The 26,830-nt window shown below is 40.7% G+C and overlaps 1 protein-coding gene across 1 annotated transcript; it reads left to right on the top strand.

The window, feature by feature from the left end:
- On the top strand, window positions 1-26,531 carry LOC141564941 (uncharacterized). The gene is given in 5 exon segments (XM_074307803.1): window positions 1-163; window positions 16,737-16,874; window positions 18,868-18,994; window positions 19,965-20,033; window positions 23,515-26,531. Coding segments are annotated over 4 exon segments (2,502 nt in total). The 5' UTR covers window positions 1-163; window positions 16,737-16,841; the 3' UTR covers window positions 25,788-26,531.
- Window positions 26,532-26,830: the final 299 nt, after the last annotated feature.

Genomic DNA, 26,830 nt, shown 5'->3' with positions numbered 1-26,830 from the left:
GTAGGAGGAGACACTCTTTTTGGGAAGTCTCAGAGGCTGGCTAAGTTGGTAACTATTGTGTCCACGAGAAATTATCTAGAATGAGCTGGCTGGAAACTGGAACTTCCGGACTGGAGATCTCTCTGCCTCCTGCAAGCCAGCTCTGTAGAGGTGCAGGTCCCAGGTAGGTCCAACCACCTCCCAGAATATCTACCCCCACCCCTTCCCCTCCCCCTCAGAGGTTTGGCTAGTTTCCTTTGTCTTTGCTAATGGAGGGATGATCTGACCTTGGGCAGCACCTGGAAGGTGCTGCTCTACCAGACTGTGCTATTGAACAAGCTCTCCCTCCCCAGCCTCCCCTCTAATCTTCCCTTCCCTGACCGACCCTCTTTTTCACACCCCAAATACTTCTCTAACTTTGGAGGTTACTGTCCCGGGATTCATCATTGATTCTCATTTTCCCTGTTTCAGACCTTGCCCATAAGGAGCCAGGAGTGCAGCCTTGTTCCTGGATCCTGATTAGAAATGTAGATTTTTTTTCTCTTTCCACTTCTATCCTCTTCTAGAATTCAGGGCAATTTTCCTTCATAATTTCTTGTAATATTGTATCCAGAATCTTTTTTAAATAACCACTTTTAGGTAGTCTAATAATTGTCATGTTTTCTCTGTTCTGTTCTCTAAATTTTTTTTTCTCTGAGGCTGGGGTTAAATGACTTGCCCAGGGTCACACAGCTAGGAAGTGTTAAGTGTCTGAGACCAAATTTGAACTCGGGTCCTCCTGAATTCAGGGCTGGTGCTCTATCCACTGTGTCACCTAGCTGCCCCCGTTCTCTAGTTTTTCTAATGAGATGTTTCAGATTCTCTTCTATTTTTTTCTAGTTTAATTATTTTTTGGTGTATCATCATGTCACTCAATTCCTCTGGTTCAGTTCTATTTTTTAAGGACTTATTGAACCTCTTTCAAATTACCTTTCTTTTCATAATTTCTTGCATTGCTTTCATTTTCTTTCCCTTGCCCCCAACATTTTCTTTCTTTCTTTTTATTTTTTAATATAATTTATTAATTTTATAATTATAATTTTTTTGGACAGTACAGATGCATGGGTAATTTTTTTTTTTTAACAACATTATCCCTTGTATTCACTTTTCCAAATTTTCCCCTCCCTCCCTCTACTCCCTCCCCTAGATGACAGGCAATCCCATATATAATAAATGTGTTACAGTATATCCTAGATACAGTATATGTGTGTAAAAGCAAATTTCTTGTTGCTCGGTAAGATTTGGATTCCAAAGTTATAAGTAACTTGGGTAGAAAACAATAGTGCAAACATTTTACACTCCTTTCCCAGTGTTCCTTCTTTGGGTGTAGCTATTTCTGTCCATCATTGATCAAGTGGAACTGATTTGGATCTTCTCTATGTTGAAGATATTGACTTCAATTAGAATATATCTTCATACAATATCGTTGTTGTAGTGTATAGTGATCTCCTGGTTCTGCTCTTTTCACTCAGCGTCAGATCATGTAAGTCTCTCCAAGCCTCTGGTCATTTCTTACAGAACAATAATATTCCATAATCTTCATATACCACAATTGACCCAACCATTCTCCAATTGATGGGCATCCATTCATCTTCCATTTTCTAGCCACTATGAAAAGAGCTGCCACAAACATTTTGGCACATACAGGTCCCTTTCCCTTCTTTAGTATTTCTTTGGGATAAAAACCCAGTAGTAGCACTGCTGGATCAAAGGGCATGCACAACTTGATAACTTTTGCCCCCAACATTTTCTTGATCTCTTATTTGGCTTTTGAATTCCTTTTTATGTTCTTGCAGGAAGTCTATTGTCCTTGTTGTATGCCCTTGCTGTTATTCTTTGGGACAGGAATGGCTTATGTTTTAGGCTCACTATCTTCTGAAAAATTAACCCACATCTTGTTTTATTTCTAAAGTAGCCTGAATCCATGAATCCTATTTCTTGCCCCCACTTGAATCATGCCAACACTGCAACATCTCTGCCATCCATCTTCTCTACACTGATGTTTCCACCTTCTGCTCTAGCTCCTTGTCAGCTCACCCTTGGAGTACTGTAGCAGCCTGCTTGTGGGCTGGCCTGGCTCCATGGTGTCTGACTCCAATGCATCCCTCATTTAGCCAACAAGGTGATTTTCCTGAAGATCCAATTTTCCTGGACTGAGTAAACATTAGGGATTTTCTACCAACCTGCAAATGTGAACCCTTTCTATGTCTTGATGATGATGGGCAGGATTCTCACACCTTAGTTCTTTGGGAACTCATGACAATGGCTTCCTTGCATTCCAGGAAGATGATACCCTATCTCTCCCCTTCAAGAAATACCTCTGGCTATTCTCTGGCAATGTGGTCTCCCTTAATTGTGCCTACCAGTTACCTTCATTTTCCAACTGAAAGCTTTCTTTCTACAGGAAACCTGTTGAGTGGGACCACCGACAGCAATAAATCAGAGGCATCTTAAGGTAGAAAACAAAGGAGTTTTAATTGGCCAGATCTTGGGAGAGTTGACCATCTCCCCACCAGATAGGGTGGTCTGGCAGTGAAGAGAGGTAAGAGACAGGAGACAATGATTACATAAGGGTCTGAGGTAACACTCCTTATGGATTGGACCTTGGCCCTGATTGGACAGCGGAAATAACTTCACATTTCAAATTGTAAATGATGAAAAACTGCTAACCCAATCACATCTTTAGGATATTAAATTACCTTATATGGTACTTTTAATGCCAAGGTAGACCTTAGTCCCACAAAAGGATAATATTGTAATGCTGGAGAAACTGAGGCAAGAGAGAGATTAGAGAGTATTTAATAATTTATTTAAAAGGGAGAGATTTACTGGGACCAAATGGATCCATGGTTTGGTCCTAGGACTCAATGAGATCATCATCTCCAAGAATCCAGCAAATAATGTGAGTTCTCAATGACATATATATACATACACACACACACACACACACACACACACACACACACACACACATATATGGCTGAGACTCAAGGGGGCACAGCGAGGAGGCTGGGTATGGAGTCTGGGTGCTGAGAGAAGGATCAGGACTCTGACAAGCTGATTCTGTGAGGTTGAGGGGAGGCTTGGGGCATATCTGATCATTGGGATTATGGAGTGGGGAGAGGATGACTAAAGTAGAAGGTCTTTCTCCTTATCTGGATCATCTTGATTAGGAGGGAGTGTTGGTTGAGCAGAGTTGAACAGACCTATAATAAACCTCGGCAGAACAATTAGGGAAACTGAGGTAGGACTGGGTCAAGATAATAGGGAAAACTGAGTGAGGAACAATAAAAAAGAACTGTGCCAAAACAATATGATCCCACTCTTTGTGAAACCAGTGATCTCTGTGATGAGGTTTAGATTTGGGGAACCCAATGAAATTAGGGTTACTGGTGGTCAGAGTTAAATGAGGTCTAGTGGCAGGTTTGGGATTCAGGGAGTCAAATGGAGCCCCCCAACCTCTTTGGATACGGCTCAAGGGTAGGGAGTTTTGGGGAACTTCCTTCTGTTGGCTCAAGAAGTTCCCTGTAAAGAAATTTACATTCCTGAAAATCTAGATTGAAGAGATTTATTATGGGGATTGGAAGTAAGGTTAAGTCTGGTTAGGGAAATAGTTCAGGGTAAAGAGAAGATTTCACTGGAAACAGTATTCTAGTGGGCAGAAAGATCCTGGCTGTAAAGGGCACTGCCAAGGGCTACCTGTAAAAGCCTTAGCTGATGGAAGCTCATTATATTGCTTGTCTTGGTACGGCCCGAGTAGGTCATCAGAATGGGGGCTGGGAGAGCCCAAGTTGTCTCTGATGTTGTGGGGGCTGGGACAAGTCCAGATCTCCTATTAGAATTCAAAGGGGTCCTTGGACTAAGATTTTTGAATCAAAGGTGCAGACTTAATGCCTCAGCCAGGAGGGGCTGGAGTAATCTGAATCACAAATCAGTTTCTTAAAGGGACCACAACCTGCTTTATCTGGAGAAAGAAACTTGCATCTGTTGTATAGTGGACCTTCAATCAGTTTTTAGAATACTGTCTCCATTGTGTGAGAGAGCTTTCACAGTTCCCTTTATCCATAAGCTCTCTTGCTTCCAGTGTTTCCCTCTTTTCAGTGATATCCTATTTATCTTGTTTGCTTGTTTGCAGGTTATTTCTTATTGTTTCTCCCATTATTTTGTGAGTGTGTTGTGAGAAGACATTGTTATTTGCCTTTTTTTGGAAACCCCTGTCATTTAGCATCTGACACAAAGGAGGCTTTTAAAAAGTGTTTATTGTTGGACTGATTTAGCCTTACAGCTTAGGTTTGATATTTTCCTCCTTCTCTAAAGTATAGAAACTGAGGCAGACAGATTAAGTGATGATTTTAAAATGATAACACCCAATTTAACAATCAAGAAAATTCTATGTGGAATTTTCAGTAAGCATTGTTCAAAAATTTTAAAATAATAGCCACATAATAGTTATGATATAAAGCATAAAAATATACATTCAATAAGTGTGGGAAAGTCTTTGGTTGGAATTCATATCTTAGATATAAGATGCATCCCCTTGGGAAGCCTCAGAAATATAATGAATGTGTGGAGAGCTGGCCTGGAGGCAGGTTTTGGAAATTAAGTACCTGTTTAAGTTTTCCCTTTTACACTGAGGATAAGGTTTGCAAACTGGAACTTCTGGGCAGGAGATCTGCACTTGTTGCAGAAAAGATAGAGATTTTATGCACAAATCCTAAGTGGCAAGGTGGGGGGGGGGGGATTAAGTTACATTGCAACCACTGCCAGAGTTTGATTGGTTTCCCAATGGAAAAGGATACAACACTTCTTGGATTGTGTAATGTTCTCTAGTTCAGTTCTCTTGGGGTCTCTGGGAGCAGCCTTCATTTCAGTTCGGTAATCACCACTGCAGTAGCCAGAAGTTAAAGTCCAAATCCTTTACTGTCTCCTTCAAAGTCCTAGCTCCTTCCCTTGGGGCTTGGCTAGTTTTCTGGAGGCGTTCTGGAGTCTTAGTTTCAGCAGAGAAGTGAAGGAGGAGAGCCTGGCACCAAGGTAGTGTGAGATGGGATGAATCTGTCTGAGTTCAAAGGCTTGGCTTGTGCTCCACAGCCTCCAACCTTCTGGCCACTTGTCTTTGAATCTCTGAATCTCCCTGGGTGGGGCTTTTAGCTTATATGCTCCACATTGAGTACAAACCAATCATTATATCACTAGGAAACCATTATTTGGTATAGTCTTCTGCCACAATCTCCTTGAGCTGTTCTACCTCAGTTTCCCTGCACTAGTTTCCCTCATTGTCCTGACTGAATTTCCATGAATTGTTCTATCTCAGTTTCCTTAACTGTTCTGCCTCAGTCCCCTAAGTCATAAAACCCCCCTGGTTCCTTAAGACTGAGGATCATTTGCTCTAAAGTTACAAATTGTCAATGGGAGATGAGGAGCAGATCAGACTTCCTGACTCCTAGCTCCTTCTGCCCCCAAGAATTTATGACACTGCCCCTCTAAGATGTTCCAAAATATAAGACTATCACGGATACTTCACTGACATCTTGACTTCTGTTATTCAAACATCCAGACTCTGGCTTTTAGTAAAAGTTTATAACTTCCCCCCAATCCTGATTTTCCTGCTTTTTCCTCTCCTTTGTCTGAAGAGCTATAAAAGTGTTCATATTTCCCCCATTCATGACTGGACACTTTGAGACGAGAGTCCTGTCCAGTCAATTAAACTCTCCAATTAATAAAATATTAAAGAAAACTCTCTAATCTCTATCTTGCCTCAGTTTCTCTGGCATTACAATAGGATTAAATCATAAATGGTAAACTAGACTTAACCAGTGTCTCCTCAATTCCACTCAGTGCCTTATTTCAAGTTCTGGTCCATACCATCTCCTTGGAGGATCAGATCAATCATACTGAACCATGCTAAATGAGATAACTATTGTCCCTATCAATTCCACTGACTTAGTCCCTTGTAAGAATCCTCTGTTTCAAGTTCAGAGTTCTGGCCCCTTAACAGATTGTTTCAAATCTCCAGGGTTGTGACCAGCCCCTCTCCAAAGCACAGAGGTCTGTGATAAGTTTTCTGTATTTTCCAGCCTTCTTTCTCTGAGAATCCCTTAAATAGCCCAGTAAGATTACATCACTGCATCATACTGAGTTTGGGCAAACCCACTGAGCATGCAGGATTGTAGAACATTCCCCTAAATCTATGCTCACTGGATTGATTATGTCATTACATCACATTAAGCAGGTGCTTAGAGAACCATTATCTCACACTGAGTATGTACTTAACTATAAATTCCATGCTGACCTAGATTCAAGTTCATGTTCTCTTTTTGTTCTGGACCAGCCTTTTGTTCCATTCAGTAATCACCACAAGAGTAGCCAGTGGTTCAAATCCATGTGCTTGATTATCTCTTTGCCTGGGGCCCAGACCAGCTTTCTTGAGGCCCTCCACAAGGTGTCTTGGTTTCTGTGGGGGAGGCAGGAGGACCATCCTGGTCTCTGTCTTCCCTAGTTCTGATTCTGGCTGAGTTTGTCTGAGCTTATATGCTGTTATAGGTGTGAATCTTGCAGAACTGTATTAAGCACTAAGCACATGTACTGAACTACCACTGTCTTTTTCAGTTCTACTGACTTAACATCTTGTTTCCAGTTCAGAGTTCTGGCCCATAACAGTACAGCTTTTCAGCGCTCCTGCCCTCTACATTTTAGATTCAAAACAAGAAGAAAAATTGCCAGTGAAATAACATTAATGCATTCCTGAATTCTCCTCCATGGAAAAATCACATGATCCTTCTGACCATTTGAACCTCTGGATCTACTGCATTTCGAGTAGCATGGAGTCATTCTGATCCATTTATGCTGAATGTTTGTTCCTACAGCTCCTAATCATATGACCTCAATGTCAAAGTTTTAGTGATCTACATGTAGAGGCTCAAACATTAATAATACTGAGATGGGAGACAAGGGAGCCCTCATTCTAGTTTAGATTAGGAGAAAATCCAATCCAATCTGGATTAACAATTGAATTTAAATAGAATTTTCAATTTTCCCAAGGTCCCACCTCAAATATAGGACTTTCTGTTTGGCTGCTGCTCAGGTTTTATCTAAGCACCCTTTCTGCTCAGGTGCAAAAGGATTTTATGCACAAATCCTAAGTGGGAAGGGGGGGGGGGGAGTAAGTTACAATGCAACCACTGCCAGAGTTTGATTGGTTTCCCAATGGAAAAGGATACAACACTTCTTGGATTGTGTAATGTTCTCTAGTTCTGTTCTCTTGGGGTCTCTGGGAGCAGCCTTCATTTCAGTTCGGTAATCACCACTGCAGTAGCCAGAAGTTAAAGTCCAAATCCTTTACTGTCTCCTTCAAAGTCCTAGCTCCTTCCCTTGGGGCTTGGCTAGTTTTCTGGAGGCCTTCTGGAGTCTTAGTTTCAGCAGAGAAGTGAAGGCGGAGAGCCTGGCACCAAGGTAGTGTGAGATGGGATGAATCTGTCTGAGTTCAAAGGCTTGGCTTGTGCTCCACAGCCTCCAGCCTTCTGGCCACTTGTCTCTGAATCTCTGAATCTCCCTGGGTGGGGCTTTTAGCTTATATGCTCCACATTGAGTACAAACCAATCATTATATCACTAGGAAACCATTATTTGGTATAGGATTAAATCATAAATGGTAAACTAGACTTAACCAGTGTCTCCTCAATTCCACTCAGTGCCTTATTTCAAGTTCTGGTCCATACCATCTCCTTGGAGGATCAGATCAATCATACTGAACCATGCTAAATGAGATAACTATTGTCCCTATCAATTCCACTGACTTAGTCCCTTGTAAGAATCCTTTGTTTCAAGTTCAGAGTTCTGGCCCCTTAACAGATTGTTTCAAATCTCCAGGGTTGTGACCAGCCCCTCTCCAAAGAACAGAGGTCTGTGATAAGTTTTCTGTATTTTCCAGTCAATTCACTGATTGTACATAAGTACAGTACAGCACAAGGATCTACATTATCAGAATGTTTGATCATTTTAAGCTGCATTGTGAGTCCTGCCAGAAAAGGCAGCTCTGAGAAATCTAAATTATTAGTATATTTATTAGGAGTATAACACAAAATACTCATTTCAAAGACAATATAAAACTGAATGACCTGAAAATCATAATGGTTGCACTGTGGGAAGGCTTCTAGAAAGAGTTTTCATTTTTCAGAATCTAGGAAAGTTCTGTGGTCCATGATGTTTTGTTCTAGAAGAGGACCACAGGTAAAAGGGAGATGTCTTGATTTGTGTTGGAATGGGATGTAAGGGAGGCAGTGCTCTGCCAAGTCCAGTGGCAAGATAAAAGTCCTGAATCCTTCCTCCAACAAAACATGAGTTGATGGAAGCCTGGGGGAGGAGGAGCTCATGGGAGACTAGATGAACAGCCTGGTGGGTAAGTGGCCAGGTGAAATAAGAGTCCTAGGGTGGAGTTTGGAAGCCTGGGAGGAGTCTAGGGCTGGAGAAGAACCATTCCAGTGGTCACTGGCCATGTGATGATGGGCAGGGCTTGAGGAGGGGAGGCAGGCAACATTCAGAGGTCATCACTCTGGATGATTTTGGGAGTGAGCCCACCCTCCAACTTTCAGTGGATTTGCTGCTGGTACTCTTCAGACTCTGAGGACCTTCCTGGAATAGATGAATGGGAAGCAAGAAGGCTTGGGAATGAGATCTCTGGGTATTCTCTTAGATCTGCCATTTTCTACTTAGTGCAGCACATCTCTACTGGGGTAGGTCCCAGGTAGGTCTGAGCAGTGCTCCTCATGAGTCCCATTTTCAGCCTCCCCTTCTGGACTCCTCCCAGGCCCTCTCTCTGCCTCCAGTTCCTGTTTAGTGAATTGATTATACTGCCTTTAAACCTGATTTCTTTCTTTTTTTTTTTTTTTTAATTAATTAATTTATTTATTTATAATTTTTTAAAAATTAATTTTATAATTATAACATTTTTTGAGAGTGCATATGCATAAGTAATTTCTTACAACATTATCCCTTGTACTCCCTTCTGTTCCGAATTTTCCCCTCCTTCCCTCCATCCCCTCCCCTAGATGGCAGGCAGTCCCATACATATTAAGTATGTTATAGTATATCCTAGATACAATACATGTGTGCAAAACTGAATCTCTTGTTGCACAGGAAGGATTGGATTCAGAAGGTAAAAGCAATCTTGGAAGAAAGACAATAGTGCAAACAGTTTACACTCAGTTCCCAGTGTTCCTTCTCTGGATGTAGCTAATTCTGTCCCTCATTGATCAACTGGAATTGGATTAGCTCTTCTCTATGTTGAAGATTTCCACTTCCATCAGAATCCATCCTCATACAGTATTGTTGAAGAGTATAATGATCTCCTGGTTCTGCTCTCTTCACTCAGCATCAGTTCATGTAAGTCTCCCCAAACCTCTCTGTATTCATCCTGCTGTCCACCTGATTTCTAATGAGGTTCCACAGGCTCTGCCTTTCTGCTTCCTCGAACCCTGCTTCGTTTCAGGAACTAAAGGATTTTCCTGGGCCCATTTCTCTGGATCCACAGATCTTGGGCTTCTTCCCAGACATGAGGCTCATTGTCTCCACATTCCTTTAAAGATTCTAAGCCTAAAATCTACCCAAGTTTCTTAGGAACCTTCCCCCATCTTCCAGTTACATTTCAGGACACAGTCATCCAGTTTTTTTTCTGGTTCAGCTACCCACCTAAATCACTTCTGGACACTTAAATTTATTCTTTTTTACCCAGGCTTCCCAGCTCCCTGCCGCCTCCCTCACTTCAGGTCCTGGGAGCTGAGTCCCAGACTAGATTGGCTCTTAGCCTTAGGCTTCCTCTTGTCTTTCTCTGGGGGCTTCATCTCAGAGCCTTTACCTCCTTACTGGATCCCTCAGTTAGTTTATTGTCTAGACTATACGTCTAATGGGGAGAAGGGATGCTGGGAGGACCAAGTATCACTGGCAGGGAGATTTCTGACTCCAGGGACATTGAGTTTCTAAACACTCTCATCCCATCTGGGCCCCAAATCCTGCTGCCTCTAAGGTCTGTAGGTGGGTGGGGGAGAGGAAGGGAGTCAGAGGAGTAGGAGTAATTGAAGGTGAGCCCATCCTCCATTTTATTCCATTCCATCTCAGTCATCTCATTCCTGGGCCCTTCTATCTATGCAAACGCCTGCCTGCCCCTGTGGCCAATAGCCCTGGGGACTTTTCCTTCCCACTTTTGTTGTTTTTGACTGGGTAAAAGAGGTCATTTCCAGGCTTTAATCCCTCTGTGGGCGTTGCCTCCTTCATTCAGACTGATAGTTTAGCTTAAGGTCAAGGTGTCCCCTGCTTTCTGGGCCATCTGCAGTCATCCTGAGCTATATATACTGGCCACTGGAGCCAGGGGGCTCTGGAGGAGGAGGTGAGGCTGGAGACTTTGCACCTCACCATGGTCTCCTCCCCTGTCCCAGTTCAATTATCTGACTTCCCAATCTTGGCTTTCCCTTCCCAGTATTGGGGTCCTCTTAGAGAAGGAAGGGCAAAAAACAAGCCTGTAGAAATTCAGTTCTTTGTTAGGTTCTTACTAAGTGCTAACTAAGTGCAGTTTCTGGAGACCACAGAACTTTACAATTCTTAACTAGAGTTACAAGTATTATCTCAGGTAGGGACTTAGTTATTTCTTTTTTTTTCCTCTTTCCTTTTTTATGCTATTCTTTTTTTTCCCCCCTGAGGCTGGGGTTAAGTGACTTGCCCAGGGTCACACAGCTAGGAAGTGTTAAGTGTCTGAGACCTGATTTGAACTCCTGAATTCAGGCTCCTCCTGAATTCAAGGGTACTGCACCACCTAGCTGCCCCATTTTATGCTACTCTTAACTCTTTTATTGGAAAACTTAAATTCTCTGTTCTTCTCAGGCCTTTTCTTTTTCTTTCTTTTTTTTTTTTTTTTTATTTAATTATTTATTTATTTATTTTTAAAAATTTTTTTATTTTATTTTATAATTATAACATTTTTTGACAGTACATATGCATGGGTAATTTTTTACAACATTATCCCTTGCACTTACTTCTATTCAGATTTTTTCCCTTCCTCCCCCAACCCCCTCCCCCAGATGGCAAGCAGTCTTATATATGTTAAATATATTACAGTATAATTTAGATACAATATATGTGTGTAGAACCGAATTTTTTGTTGCACAGGAAGAATTGGATTCAGAAGGTAAAAATAACAGTTTACATTCATTTCCCAGTGTTCCTTTTCTGGATGTAGCTGGTTCTGTCCATCATTAATCAATTGGAATTGGATTAGCTCTTCTCTATGTTGAAGAAATCCACTTCCATCAGCATACATCCTCGTACAGTATCATTGTTGAAGTGTATAATGATCTTCTGGTTATGCTCGTTTCACTCAGCATCAGTTGATGTAAGTCTCTCCAAGCCTCTCTGTATTTCTCCTGCTGGTCATTTCTTACAGAACAATAATATTCCATAACATTCATATACCATAGTTTACCCAACCATTCTCCAATTGATGGACATCCATTCATCTTCCAGCTTCTAGCCACTATGAAAAGGGCTGCCACAAACATTTTGGCACATACAGGACCCTTTCCCTTCTCTAGTAGTTCCTTGGGGTATAAGCCCAGTAGTAGTATGGCTGGGTCAAAGGGTATGCACATTTTGATAACTTTTTGGGCATAATTCCAGATTGCTCTCCAGAATGGTTGGATTCTTTCACAACTCCACCAACAATGCATCAGTGTCCCAGTTTTCCCACAGCCCCTCCAACATTCATCGTTAGTTGTTCCTGTCATCTTAGCCAATCTGACAGGTGTGTAATGATACCTCAGAGTTGTCTTAATTTGCATTTCTCTGATCAATAGTGATTTGGAACACTCTTTCATATGAGTGGAAATAGTTTTAATTTCATCATCTGAAAATTGTCTGTTCATATCCTTTGACCATTTATCAATTGGAGAATGGCTTGATTTCTTATAAATTAAAGTCAATTCTCTGTATATTTTGGAGATGAGGCCTTTATCAGAACCTTTAACTGTAAAAAATTTTTCCCAATTTGTTACTTCCCTTCTAATCTTGTTTGCATTAGTTTTGTTTGTGCAGAAACTTTTTAATTTGGTGTAATCAAAATGTTCTATTTTGTGATCAATAATGGTCTCTAGTTCTCCCTTGGACACAAACTCCTTCTTCCTCCACAAGTCTGAGAGGTAAACCATCCCATGTTCCTCCAATTTATTTATGATTTCGTTCTTTATGCCTAAATCTTGGACTCATTTTGATCTAATCTTAGTATGTGGTGTTAAATGTGGGTCCATGCCTAGTTTCTGCCATACTAATTTCCAGTTTTCCCAGCAGTTTTTGTCAAATAATGAATTCTTATCCCAAAATTTGGGATCTTTGGGTTTGTCAAAGATTAGATTGCTATTTTTATTCACTATCTTGCCCTGTGAACCTAACCTATGCCACTGATCAACTAGTCTATTTCTTAGCCAATACCAAATGGTTTTGGTGACTGTTGCTTTATAATATAGCTTTAAATCAGGTACACTTAGACCACCTTCCTCTGACTTTTTTTTCATTAGTTCCCTTGCAATTCTTGACCTTTTATTCTTCCATATGAATTTTGTTGTTATTTTTTCTAGGTCATTAAAATAGTTTCTTGGGAGTCTGATTGGTATAGCACTAAATAAATAGATCAGTTTGGGGAGTATTGTCATCTTTATTATATTCGCTCGGCCTATCCAAGAGCACTGAATGTCTTTCCAATTATTTAAATCTGACTTTATTTTTGTGGCAAGTGTTTTGTAATTTTGCTCATATAATTCCTGACTCTCCTTTGGTAGATATATTCCCAAATATTTGATACTATCGACTGTTATTTTGAATGGAATTTCTCTTTGTATCTCTTGCTGTTGGATTGTGTTGGTAATGTATAAAAATCCTGAGGATTTATGTGGATTTATTTTGTATCCTGTGACTTTGCTAAAATTCTGAATTATTTCTAATAGCTTTTTAGCAGAGTCTTTGGGGTTCTCTAAGTATACCATCATGTCATCTGCGAAAAGTGACAACTTGATTTCTTCATTTCCTACTCTAATTCCTCGGATCTCTTTCTCGGCTCTTATTGCCAAGGCTAGAGTTTCTAGTACTATATTGAATAGTAATGCTGATGGTGGGCAACCTTGTTTCACTCCTGATCTTACAGGGATAGGTTCTAGTTTATCACCGTTACATATGATGTTTACTGAAGGTTTTAAATATATGCTCCTTATTATTCTAAGGAATAGTCCATTTATTCCTATACTCTCAAGCGTTTTTAGTAGGAATGGATGTTGGATTTTATCAAATGCCTTTTCTGCATCTATTGAGATGATCATATGGTTTTTGTTAATTTGATTATTAATATGGTCAATTATACTAATAGTTTTCCTAATATTAAACCAGCCCTGCATTCCTGGTATAAATCCCACTTGGTCATAATGTATTATCCTGGGGATGATTTTCTGAAGTCTATTTGCTAATATCTTATTTAAGATTTTAGCATCAATATTCATTAAAGAAATTGGTCTATAGTTTTCTTTCTCAGTTTTCGATCTACCTGGTTTAGGTATCAGTACCATGTCTGTGTCATAGAAGGAATTTGGTAGGACTCCTTCAATCCCTATTTTTTCAAATAGTTTACATAGCATTGGAGTTAGTTGTTCTTTCAATGTTTGGTAGAATTCACCTGTAAATCCATCTGGTCCTGGGGACTTTTTCTTTTGAAGTTGGTTAATAGCTTGGTCTATTTCTTTTTCTGAGATGGGACTATTTAGACTAGTTACTTCTTCCTCTGTTAATCTGGGCAAGCTATATTTTTGAAGGTATTCTTCCATTTCATTTAAGTTATCGAATTTATCGGCATAAAGTTGAGCAAAGTAGCTCCTAAGTATTGTTCTAATTTCCTCTTCATTAGTGGTGAGTTCACCCTTTTCATTTTCAAGACTATCAATTTGCTTTTTCTCTTTCCTTTTTTTAATCAGGTTTACTAAGGGTTTGTCTATTTTGTTGGTTTTTTCATAAAACCAACTCTTAGTTTTATTAATTAATTCAATAGTTTTTTTACTTTCCATTTTATTAATCTCACCTTTTATTTTTTGAATTTCAAGTTTTGTGTTTGTGTGGGGGTTTTTAATTTGTTCCTGTTCTAGCAATTTTAGTTGTAAACCCAATTCGTTGGCCCTCTCTTTCTCTATTTTATGCAAGTAGGCCTGTAGAGATATAAAACTTCCCCTAATTACTGCTTTGGCTGTATCCCACACATTTTGGTATGATGTCTCATTATTGTCATTTTCTTGGGTGAAGTTATTAATTATGTCTATGATTTGCTGTTTTCCCCAATCATTCTTTAGTATAAGATTATTTAGTTTCCAATTATTTTTTGGTCTATTTTCCCCTGGCTTTTTATTAAATGTTATTTTGATTGCATTATGGTCTGAAAAGGATGCATTTACTATTTCTGCCTTACTGCATTTGATTTTGAGGTTTTTATGCCCTAGTATATGATCAATTTTTGTATAGGTTCCATGAACTGCTGAGAAGAAAGTATATTCCTTTCTGTCTCCATTTAGCTTTCGCCAAAGATCTATCATATCAAACTTTTCTAGTATTCTATTTACCTCTTTGACTTCTTTCTTATTTATTTTGTGGTTTGATTTATCTAATTCTGAGAGTGCAAGGTTGAGATCTCCCGCTATTATAGTTTTGCTATCTATTTCCTCTTGCAGCTCTCTTAATTTCTCTTTTAAGAATTTAGATGCTGCACCACTTGGTGCATACATGTTTAATATTGATACTGCTTCACTACTGATGCTTCCCTTTAGCAGGATATAATGCCCATCCTTATCTCTTTTAATTAGATCAATTTTTGTTTTTGCTTGATCTGAGCTGAGGATGGCTACTCCTGCTTTTTTGGTTTTGCCTGAAGCATAATAGATTCTGCTCCACCCTTTTACTTTTAGTTTGAATGTCTCATCCTGTTTCAAGTGTGTTTCCTGTAAACAACATACAGTAGGATTCTCAGGCCTTTTCATGAAAAATGTTTGAAAATTGCCTTTTTCATTGAATTTTTTCCTTTGTGAAAGATGATGTTCAGTTAATTTGGGTAGTTATTTTGAGACGGCAATTCATGCTTCTTTGCCTTCTGGAATGTCATGTTGGAATCCTGACTGTGCCTGAACAATATATGAGTTGCTTCTGGCTCCTTCCAAATTTTATTCTTGACCTTCTGCAATTTGGCTATACTGTTCCTAGTGTGAGGGATGTAGAATACCCTTACCCAAAATACTACTTAGAGATCATTCAGTGAAAGGCTGAAAAGGTGTTTGTTGAAAACCTCCTGCTGATGAGCCATCCCATCAGGAGATAAAAAGAGAAAGCTCTTGGTAGGAGGGCTAAAGAAGTAGCAAAGATACACAGCTTTTATACAAGGGATTACATCTCTAGGAAGAGAGCATTGAGAAGGGGAGGGATGGGTTGTTGTTATCTGGAGAGATTGGAATGGAAGGTTTCTGTTTCTTGAAATCTCCAGTTTTCTAAGAAACAAAAAAATCAGGCCTTCACACTTAATCAAGCAGAGGTCAAGCTAATAGACTAAATATCAATAAATGTCAAACCTTGATAAATGCTCAGGTTAAGTAAATATGGGTATAGATGGCCAAGGCTCAAGTAAATATGAGCTGCACATATGATACATGTCATAGGGGAACCCCGAAATAATGAAAATAAAATACAGAAAAAGAATTCATACATTCCTGTAAGTTCTTCACTTTCTCTATTCCACACACTAGGAGTTTTCATTTGGGGATCTCTTTCAGGAGGTGATCAGTGGATTCTTCCATGTTTATTTCATTTATATTAGCTTCTAAATATTTAAGGAATTATTTTCTTCAGTGTATCTTCTTTTTCATGGAGCCAATTCTTGTAAAGGAGTTATTCTCTTTAATGGATTTTTGTGCTTTCCTTAAACCAAAGTGGTGACTTTTTTTTTTTTTCATGATTCTCTCATTCTAATCTGACTTCCTAATTTTTATTCTACTTCTCTTATTTGACTTTTAAATTCCTTTTGGAGCTCCTCCAGGAGGACTTTTTGGAGCTGTGACCAATCCATATTTCTCTTTGAGATTTCGTATTGGAGGCATTTTGATCTTGTCTTCCATGTTGTTAACCTTCCCTTCAACCATAACAATTTTCTATTTCAGAGTTTTTTTTGTTTGTTTGTTTGTTTTTTTGTTTTAAATTTTGTCCTGTTTTTTTTTTTTTCTCATTTTCCAGGCTAAACTGTGGTTTTTAAGGTTGAGCAGAGGACACTGTCCCAAGCTTTTTGCTCTGGGGTCAATTGCTTGGTCACTGGCTTCCTTCTTCAAAGACAGAGGCTCAGGGGCTGGCTCCTTGCCAGTTGTGCCAAGGGCTCTGGAACTGGCTGTATACATTCTCAGCCAATTTGCCACTGAGGTTGGGGAGAAAATTGTTTCTCCCCATTGTTTTGTAGGTTCTGTCACTCCTCTCTTAATTAAAAGTTATTTCCTAGGAAACTGCAGGGACTTCAAGCAATATCCTGCCTTTTCTCTCTTGACCCCACCAGTTTCATTTTTTAACCTGCTCCTCCTTTTAGCCTCCCTCCCCCTATTGGTTGGGGTCTCTTTTGTAAGGGCAGGGCCAAGGGCTTAGTAACTCCCCTGGGTCCTCACCCTCTGTAATTTCCTGTAGGCTAGCCCCCTGTCCAGGAAAAGAAGGGAAAGACATCTGATAATCATCCACCAACCTGCAGAGGACTAAGGCCTGACCTAAGCAGGGAGCCTGAAGCCAGAGGGAATGGCCCCTGAGATCCGCAGACCTCCACCCCAGGTGAGTGTATTCTGCCCACAGATGTGGCAACATCAGCCCAAGAGGCCATTTTTACAGATCTGGAGGATGGTCTGTGAGGCTGGCCATCTCTCTTATCTGTGGGTCCTTTACAAAAAGGACCGCAGGTAAGTGAATGCAGTAATAACAACACTGCCCTCCCCTCTCCTATGTTTTAGACTGATTCATTGTCCCTTTGGCATCTTGAGCACTAATGTCCTTCCCCCAGTCGCTGCCCCCAAGTTTGTTTAAATTTCCCCTCAATATAGGTCCCTGACAAGCATGACCCTTTCACTCATTTGTTTCTGTGTTATAGATACTATGTCTTTGCATTGGTCCAGCACCTTCTCCTCACTAGACACACACACACACACACACACACACACACACACACACACACCCCTTTTAGCCTCTCTGTGTCCTGTGGCCAAGGTCCCTTCTGTAGCCACTCACTGTTCTGGAAATCTTTGACCCTGAGTATTGTGTGGAGCAGAGCCCTTCCCCAGCTTTTGTCCTTTCGCTGGCTGGGAGCAGAGCAGAAATTGTCCTCCTGCTGCTGCTCAGCTCCTGCTGCCTCAGACCACACAGACCTTCCCAAATCTCTCTGAATCCCTTCTCTTTGCCATTTTTGTGTCTATTGTTATATTTTAATTTTTTTTCCCTCAGGCAATTGGGTTAAGTGACTTTGCCCAGGTTCACACACCTAGGAAGTATTAATTGTGTAAGGTCACATTGGAACTCAGAACTCAGGTTCTCCTGACTTCCCAGCCAGGGCACTTTGCCATCTAGTGGCCCCTATTGTAGTTTATTTTAACCTTAAATATGAAATAAGAGAAGAAATAAAGAGTCACCTAACCAGTGGAACATAAGAGCAGGTTCAATATAAAGCACACCTACATAATAACTGCTCCCCATGGTTCAGGAGCTGTCCAGCATTTCTTTACTTCCTGGTCGGTTTTCTATTATTCCATTTTATTTTCTTTATCTCCTGAAACTCTTCCATGCCCCCAAAGCTGCAATTAGGTACTTCTAGAATAACTCCATTAGAGTCATCTCATCACAAGCCTTTCTCTCCCTTTATCATTGCTTAGGTCAAAGCAACAGGCATTTAGAAAGGGAAGAGGCTCTGTGGGAATATAGAGGGAGATGCAAAGGAGGAAAAATCAGTTCCTTCCCTCAAGAAGTTTCCACTCTAACATGGAAGACAACATGTCAGCAGCTGAGTCCACACCAGCTGTGTACACTGTAGGTGGGAGGCCCATGCATGGCTGTGCTTCCAAGTGTTCTCGTAGAGGATGTGACCTTTGGATAAATCTCTTCTCTCTGCTTTAGTTTGCTTTTGTAAATTGTTAATCACTGGGCCAGATCCATTAAGAAGCCTGTGAGTCTGAAATTTGGAAGAAAAAATCTTACAAAACTGAATGTTGAAAACTATTTCCTTTATATACTAATATATTATATACTATAATAAAACTAAATATATTTTGTTTAGAAAAATAAAATACTCTTGTGGGGGGGAGGATAGTGTTTTCATCTGGATTAGACTTAATTTCTGGCCTTTGCAAAATTCACAGTATCTTTTTTCCTCCTCAGTGACCATGGAAATGTTTTAACTTTACAGCACATAATACTTGCTGGCTTCACACAAACACTTCATGCCATTTTCTTGGCATAGCACTGTCTGATTTCACCACCAAAAATCCTCATCTCTCTCTGATAGAAGCCATAACTTTCCTGATTCCACAGGCCGTACTATTTCCTAATAAGACATTTCTCAATTTTATTCCATCAGAAAATATAAGATGTGTTTCTCTATATTCCACTGGTCTTTGGGGGACTTTGGTTTCTGTTCTGGCTCTGAATACTGCCAGGATTGTCACCTTTGGGCAGATCCCTCTTCCATACGTCAGCTCCCTTCTATAAATTGAGGAGCATTGGATTAAGTGAGTTATGAAGCAGCTTCCACTCTTACATCCTCTGGGTGTTGGCGTTTTAGGAGTTGGTGACCTTCAAGGATGTGGCTGTGGACTTCAGCCCTGAGGAGTGGGATCTGTTGGACCCGGATCAGAAAGAGCTTCATAAAGAGGTCATGCTGGAGAATGCCGAGAACTTGCTCTCCCTGGGTAAGGAGCGCTTCCCTTGGAACTCTGGGAATGCCATCAAGAGGAATGTCGCCATCCCCTCCCTAGTGTTCAGAGTTTCAGGCTTTTATCAGTTGTTAGAAAGGCCCTCCTATCCCCATGAGGCAGGGTCCTCCTGCTGCCTGATTCTTTTAAACGTGGCCTTTGCATTGTAAGATGGGAACCCAGCACTTCTGTCTGCAAACCTTCTGAAAACAGGTCCTGTGCCTTTTCACTGAGGATGGGATAAGAGAAGGAACCCCCTTCCTCTTGGGGGAACCATTTTGTCTTTGTAATGTTCTTTTTGGTAAAAAATAAATAAATAAATAAATAAACATACAAATGTTTACCTCACTGCCCCTGGTGTAACCCATAAATCCCCAGCACAGCAAGTGGGCCCTTGTTCTTCCTTCCTACATCCCCCAAAGGCCTCCACAGATACAGGGAGAGAAAGGGAAGGGAGGAGGTGTTTTTATACATTTGCTGGGAGCCAGGTCTTGTGCTCAGAGCTTCCTTCATGCACTTATTGCACTTGATTCCCACCAAAACCCTTTGTAGTAGCTGCCATCTTTATCCCCATATTCCAAGTCTGGAGGCTGAACCAAACAAATGAAATGACTTACTCAGAGTCACATAGCCAGGATGTGTCTAAATCCAAATTTGAACTCGGGGGTTCTTGACTGCAGGCCCTGTGCTTCCTTCTCTGTGCTCCCGGCTGCCTCCTAAATCCAGAAAAATGAAGCAGTGAGATGAGGCCATCTTGCTGCGAAGGAGGCAGCAAAATCAAGATCTTCTGACTCCAGATTGCTTGCATGGCCTCCTTTCTCTCTGCCCTCTTCCCCTGGCAATAAGCACCCTGAACACCATCTTTGAGTTGTCCTTGGAACCACACAGTGGGCCTCATTCTCATTATTCTAATGAGGAATAAATGACAAGTTTCAAGTCTCACAGCCATTATCTTCCCCCTGCCCAGGACTTCCAGTTCCCAGAGAAGATTTCATCTCCCATGTGGAAAGAGGTGGCCTGAGGAACTCCTGTCCTGGTGAGTCCGTTGTAAGCTGGGGTGCAGGCTGCTATCCCAGGAGGCTTCTTCATGTGATGGGCCTGGGGGCAGGGAAACTGGCTTGGAATCCCTTTTCAGACTCTTGTGGTAGGGAGATCCTGAGCACTTCACTGAACCTCTGAACCTCAGTCTTTTCATCTATAAAATGAGGGGGTTGGACTCTGTGGCCTTTCAGTTCTCTTCTAATGGAGACCCTAGTGGAAGTCTTTTTTGGAAATTTGGGGCCGTCCAACTATCTACAAGCAAAGAAAGAGGTCCCAGGCTGTCTAATATGACTTTTCTCAGACCTTCCTTAAGTCTAAAAGCATTTATTTTTATGTTTTTGATATTTATTTAAAACTAAAAATGAAATAGAAAAAGACAGAAAAGAATTTTAAAAAATGTTTTACGATTAGTAGAACATGAGGATTCAAAATCTAAAATAATAAATTTCCATAAACCATAAATGTAAGATATTATATTTAGACCCATCCATTGCTTTTTGCTTCCTTGTATTTTCTTTTGTTCTCTGCTGTCACCTTTTCCTTTATTCCCCCCTCACCTCCCTTTCATCCTCTGATAACTCCCCACACATAGGCTACAGTTAAGCACAGAACTATGTAGGGAAAGCAACAACCTCTGAGGAAAGCCAGCCACCAGGCTGGAATCTATCCGTTGGAAGACTCCCTTCCTGCCTCTTTCCCCCTTCCTTCCTTCTTTCTTACTCCCCTCTTTTTCCTTCCTTACTTGTGTTTTATGATTTTAAAGGAAAGTTCGGATTCGCCCGTATAAATAACGCTCCACACACACGAAATTGAAAAGTGAAAGGAAAGAAAAATATTTTTATTAAATAGGGCAAGGTATAGACAATTTAGACTTACATAAAAAGCAAATAACAATAAGAATAGCTAATAATATAACAATCACTATTATAATGTATAGAGGAAGAGAATACATCACCAATTCAAGGGAACCCGCAAGATCATCAAACTGGTCTGGGAGCCCCTCTTTTTCAGCCTTCTCAACTTGAGTTGTGTAAAGATTTTCCCACACAAGGCGTCCCCTCACGGGCGAGGCTCTATCATAATATGGGGCCCTGACCTTTTTTATGGGTCTTTAGACAAAGAAGGATTTTTGCAAAAAAATTATATAAGCGTTTGGCACATACATCTGTGCGGGTGAGGGGTACGGGAGGGCTTCACTAGTTGACTCGTTCCACATCCTCTGCATCTTGACAGTTGTTTATTAATGCCTATGCTCAAGGGAGGGAGCCACTCCTCTCTGGAACATAAACATCTCTAGGAATGGCTAGTTCCCAGCATCTAGTGTCAAAAATATACAGAGTTCATGGAACGGTCAAGTTCCCAAAATTTGGAAGCTCAGGCCTGTTAGATTTGAGTGAGCTTATAATCCTAATATGAAATTTTAAATTTCTTATTCAGCTTGTTTCCTTCTTTTCTTTTTTCCTTTCTTCTCTCTGTTCACATAGGATATCCTATGCCCTTACCTACAGGTGCTCTTAAAAGCATTTTCCTCTCTCCTTCTTCATCACTGAACCATCACTGGATAGATTTCTTTCTTAGTTTTTACTGAGGCAATTGAGGTTAAGTGACTTGTCCAGGGGAACACATCTAGGAACTATTAAGTATTTCAGGCCAGGTTTGATGTCAGATCCTCTTGATTTCAGGGCTGGTGCTCTATCTATTGCACCACCTAGCTGTCCCAATTCTTCTCTTAGGAACAACCTTAAACCAAAATGAGTCTGATTCTCAATGATCACCCATAGGTCCCTTACTAAATCATATTTGGTCTTTATTGGGATGTTGACTAACTCAGACTGAGTATAAATCGCAAACATTTCTGCTTTGGCCAGGAACTCTGAGGGTCTTTTTAGAGTCACTGGTTTCTTTTTATTTATTGAGATGTTTTTGGACTAGGTGCTAGAGGAGATTCTTTGCTTCTATTGCTCCCTAGCCTTTATCACTTAATGCTGGAGCCTCACTCACAGGAGACCTGTTGGAGACCTTACCTTAACAAGGCCCAAGTCTCCCCCAGCACCCAGAGTCATCTGCAGTAATCCTGATCTATACATGCCCACTGGGTGCAGATGGCTCTGTGGGGGAAAGTGAGGCCTGTGACCTTGGGCACCCTGCCTCACTTAAGTCCCTCAGGTATCATGGCGTGACCTCCCTCTTGTCACTGTCCTCTCTTAGAAGAAGGGACTGACAAGAGCAGACCTGACTCTGCTTTCATGATTTTCTCTGTCCCCATTCATTAGTTTGTGAATGGGAGTGGAGCCCACCACCTTACTCAGAAAGAGTTCAGACCTAATTCAGCCACTTTCTTCCTTATCCTGGTTCCTGTTGACCAAACGTTAGCTCATTCTTGGGGGATGGTTGTTTACATAACTGACAGCTTCCCTTAGGTTAGGGATATGGGAGGGAAAGACTCCTGGTTTATTCCATAACAGAACCAGAAGCCCCAGGCCCTTGTTGTCTTCACAATGGGATTTGCTAATAGGTCAGAGGGAGCAGGAAAGAGACAGAAATAGAAACAGAGATTTGGCCCCTCAGAGGGACCAGCATGCAAGCACTGAGATGGGTAATGTCAGCCAATCAGTAAACATAGATTAAGCACCTGGTCTGTTCTATCCATTGCACTGAGCCCCAGGTATACAAAGAGAAGTAGTCCAGAAGTTTTAAATCCAGCATAGAAACTTGGAAATGGTTTGAGAATAAGCAACAGTTTATGAAATTTATTCTTAGCTAGTCCAGGCACAGGAAAGTGTATTTTATGGAAATGCATCATGTGAAACAGACATATGCATATAAAGAGAGAGGGGAAGGGAAGTTTATGAAGGAAGGAAGCAGTGAGATGGGAAGAATCGAAATCATAGTGACAACTATAGCAGTTAACAAGCATATGGTGCCTACTGTGTGCCAATAATTTTATAGGTATTATCTCATTTGATGTTCACCACAACATGGGACGTGGGTACAATTATTACCTTTACTCTACAGGAAAACTGAGGCAAGGAAGCACATTCCCAAGGGTGCAGAGCTAGTTTGTGCCTGAGATTGAATTTGAAAGAAAGGATCGAAAGTAAAATGGAGAACATGTGTCTAGTGCAATGGATTGAGAAGCCTCAGTTTCCAGGCTCAAGTTCCAATCTCTGCTGCAGGGATTTGAATCAGGTTTCTCAGCCATTCAGAGCTCATAGTCTGATTTCTAAATTAGGAGAACCTTCACCTGGCCTTTATCTCAGCTTTGTTGTGGTGGGGTCCAATGTCATTGTATTGTGTGTGGAACTGTGTGAGAATTGAATCTCTTTATTGGTGTGAGTTAAAAGCCTTTAAAAAGGATTGATTCTGTCCATTTTGGTTTGAAAACATTCTTCCTGAAGAAATCAAATGTCCATGACTTTCTTATCAGCCAGCATTAGAGGATTATTTATACACATATCTGTATTTGTTTCTTTTAGATTCAGAGACGTGTTTTGATATGAAGGTGATGAATGTGAATCTGAAAATGATCTCAGGGAAAGACCTTTGTCAATATCGTGAATACAGGCCTGTTCTTGCCAAGCACAAAAGAAACCCCACTGGAGAGGAACATTGTGAATGGAATACACACAAGAAAGCTTTAAGAAAGAGTTCCAGTGTTGCTAAAGATAAGGATATACATGCTGAAGAGAAAACACCTGAGTGTCATGAATGTGATAAAGCTTTTACTGCACTCTCTTCCTTTGCCAAGCACCAGAGAATCCATGCAGGAGAGAAACCTTATGAATGTAAGAACCATGGAAAGACTTTGAGAGAGAGATCTACTCCTGCTAAACATGAGAGAATGCACCCAGAAAAGCCATCTTACAAATGTACTGAATGTGGAAAGGATTTCAGAAGGCACAGCCATCTTACTTCCCATCAGAGAATCCACACTGGAGAGAAGCCTTATGAATGTGAACAATGTGGAAAGACTTTCTCACATTGCTCCAGTCTTACTGTCCATCAGAGAGTCCACACTGGTGAGAAGCCTTATAAGTGTAATGAATGTGGAAATGGTTTTACTTCCCACAGCTGTCTTACTTCCCATCAGAGAATCCACACTGGTGAGAAGCCTTATAAATGTGAACGATGTGGAAAGGCTTTCACTCGGCGCTCCCATCTTGCTTCCCATCAGAGAGTCCATACTGTGGAGGAGGCTTATGAATGTAAACAATGTGGAAAGACTTTCAAATACAAAAAAGGTCTTGAAACACATCATAAGATCCACACTGGGGAGAAACCTTATCAATGTAATGAATGTGGAAAGGCTTTCACCCTGCGCTACCTTCTGACTTCCCATCAGAGAATGCACACTGGAGAAAAGCCTTATGAATGCAATCAATGTGGAAAGACTTTCACATATAGCTCCAATCTTGCTAAACATCAGAGAATCCACACTAGAGAGAAGCCTTATGAATGTAATGAATGTGGAAAGGCTTTCACCCAGTGCAGCCGTCTTACTTCTCATAAGAGAATCCACACTGGAGAAAAGCCTTATGAATGTACCAGATGTGGAAAGGCTTTCACACGGAACTGCAATCTTGAAAGGCATCATAGAATCCACACCGGGGAGAAGCCTTATGAGTGCAATCAATGTGGAAGGGCTTTCGGAAGGCACAGCCATCTTACTTCCCATCAGAGAATCCATACTGGAGAAAAGCCTTATGAATGCAATCAATGTGGAAAGACTTTCACGTATCGCTCCAGTCTTGCTAAACATCAGAGAATCCACACTAGAGAGAAGCCTTATGAATGCAATCAATGTGGAAAGGCTTTCACCCACTGCAGCCGTCTTACTTCTCATAAGAGAATCCACACTGGAGAGAAGCCTTATGAATGCAATCAATGTGGAAAGGCTTTCAGTCACAGCAGCAGTCTTATTTTCCATCAGAGAGTCCACACTGGGGAGGAGGCTTATGAATGTAAGCAATGTGGAAAGACTTTCAAATACAAAAACAGTCTTGAAATCCATCAGAGAATCCACACTGGGGAGAAGCCTTATGAATGTAATGAATGTGGAAAGGCTTATACCCTGCGCAGCAAACTTTCTTCCCATCAGAGAATCCACACTGGAGAGAAGCCTTATAAGTGTAATGAATGTGGAAAAGTTTTCACCCAGAGCAACAGTCTTATTTGCCATCAGAGAATCCACACTGGAGAAAAGCCTTATAAATGTAATGAATGTGGAAATGTTTTCACTGCGCGCGGCAGTCTTATTTCCCATCAGAGAATCCACACTGGAGAGAAGCCTTATGAATGTACCAGATGTGGAAAGGCTTTCACACGGAACTGCGTTCTTGAAAGGCATCATAGAATCCACACTGGGGAGAAGCCTTATGAGTGCAATCAATGGGGAAGGGCTTTTGGAAGGCACAGCCATCTTACTTCCCATCAGAGAATCCATACTGGAGAAAAGCCTTATGAATGCAATCAATGTGGAAAGGCTTTCACCCAGTGCAGCCGTCTTACTTCTCATAAGAGAATCCACACTGGAGAGAAGCCTTATGAATGCAATCAATGTGGAAAGGCTTTCAGTCACAGCAGCAGTCTTACTTCCCATCAGAGAATCCACACTGGAGAGAAGCCTTAGATATGTAATCAATGTGGAAAAGCTTTCATATGGAGTTATAGTCTTCATGAACATCAGAAAATTCACACTGGAGAGAAATGTTATGAAGGTAATGACTTGTGGAAAGGCTTTCACTGCTAAGATGACAGGAACAAATAATGATGAATGTTGGAGGGGATGTGGGAAAACTGGGACATTAATACATTGTTGGTGGAGTTGTGAAAGAATCTGGCCATTTTGGAGAGCAATCTGGAAGTATGCCCAAAAAGTTATCAAACTGTGCATACCCTTTGATCCAGCAGTGCTACTACTGGGCTTATATCCCAAGGAAATACTAAAGAGGGGAAAGAGACTTGTATGTGCCAAAATGTTTGTGGCAGCTCTATTCATAGTGGCTAGAAACTGGAAGATGAATGGATGTCCATCAACTGGAGAATGGTTGGGTAAATTATGGTATATGAAGGTTATGAAATATTATTGCTCTGTAAGAAATGACCAGCAGGAGGAATACAGAGAGGCTTGGAGAGACTTACATCAACTGATGCTGAGTGAAATGAGCAGAACCAGAAGATCGCTGTACACTTCAATGCTGTATGAAGAGGTATTCTGATGGAAGTGGAAATCTTCAACATAAAGAAGATCCAACTCACTTCCAGTTGATCAATGATGGACAGAAACAACAACACCCAGAGAAGGAACACTGGGAAGTGAGTGTAAATTGTTAGCACTACTGTCTATCTACCCAGGTTATTTATATCTTCTGAATCTAATACTTAATGTGCAATAAGAAAATGGTTTTTATACACAAAATGGTTTTTATACACATATATTGTATCTAGGTTATATTGTAACACATGTAAAATATATGGGATTGCCTGTCATCAAGCGGAGGGAGTAGAGGGAGGGAGGGGAAAATGTGGAAAAAAGAATACAAGGGATAATGTTATAAAAAAAAAGTTACTCATGCATATATAATGTCAAAAAAATTTATAAATAAAATTAAAAAAAAAAAGATTGGAACTAAAGGTGTGAATTCTGAGCTAGAGAATTTTTAAGGAACAACTTAGCATTTAGTAAGAACCTACACATTGTATTGTGTGTGGAATTATTGGGAATTGAATCCCTTTATTGGTGTGAGTTAAAAGCATTTAAAAAGGATTGATTTGGTCCATTTTGATTTGAAA

Source organism: Sminthopsis crassicaudata, chromosome 3 (assembly GCF_048593235.1).
Source record: "Sminthopsis crassicaudata isolate SCR6 chromosome 3, ASM4859323v1, whole genome shotgun sequence".
In the NCBI taxonomy this organism is placed as follows: domain Eukaryota; kingdom Metazoa; phylum Chordata; class Mammalia; order Dasyuromorphia; family Dasyuridae; genus Sminthopsis; species Sminthopsis crassicaudata.
Note: the sequence above shows the minus strand (reverse complement) of the source record. Positions and strands in the feature narration are given on the sequence as shown.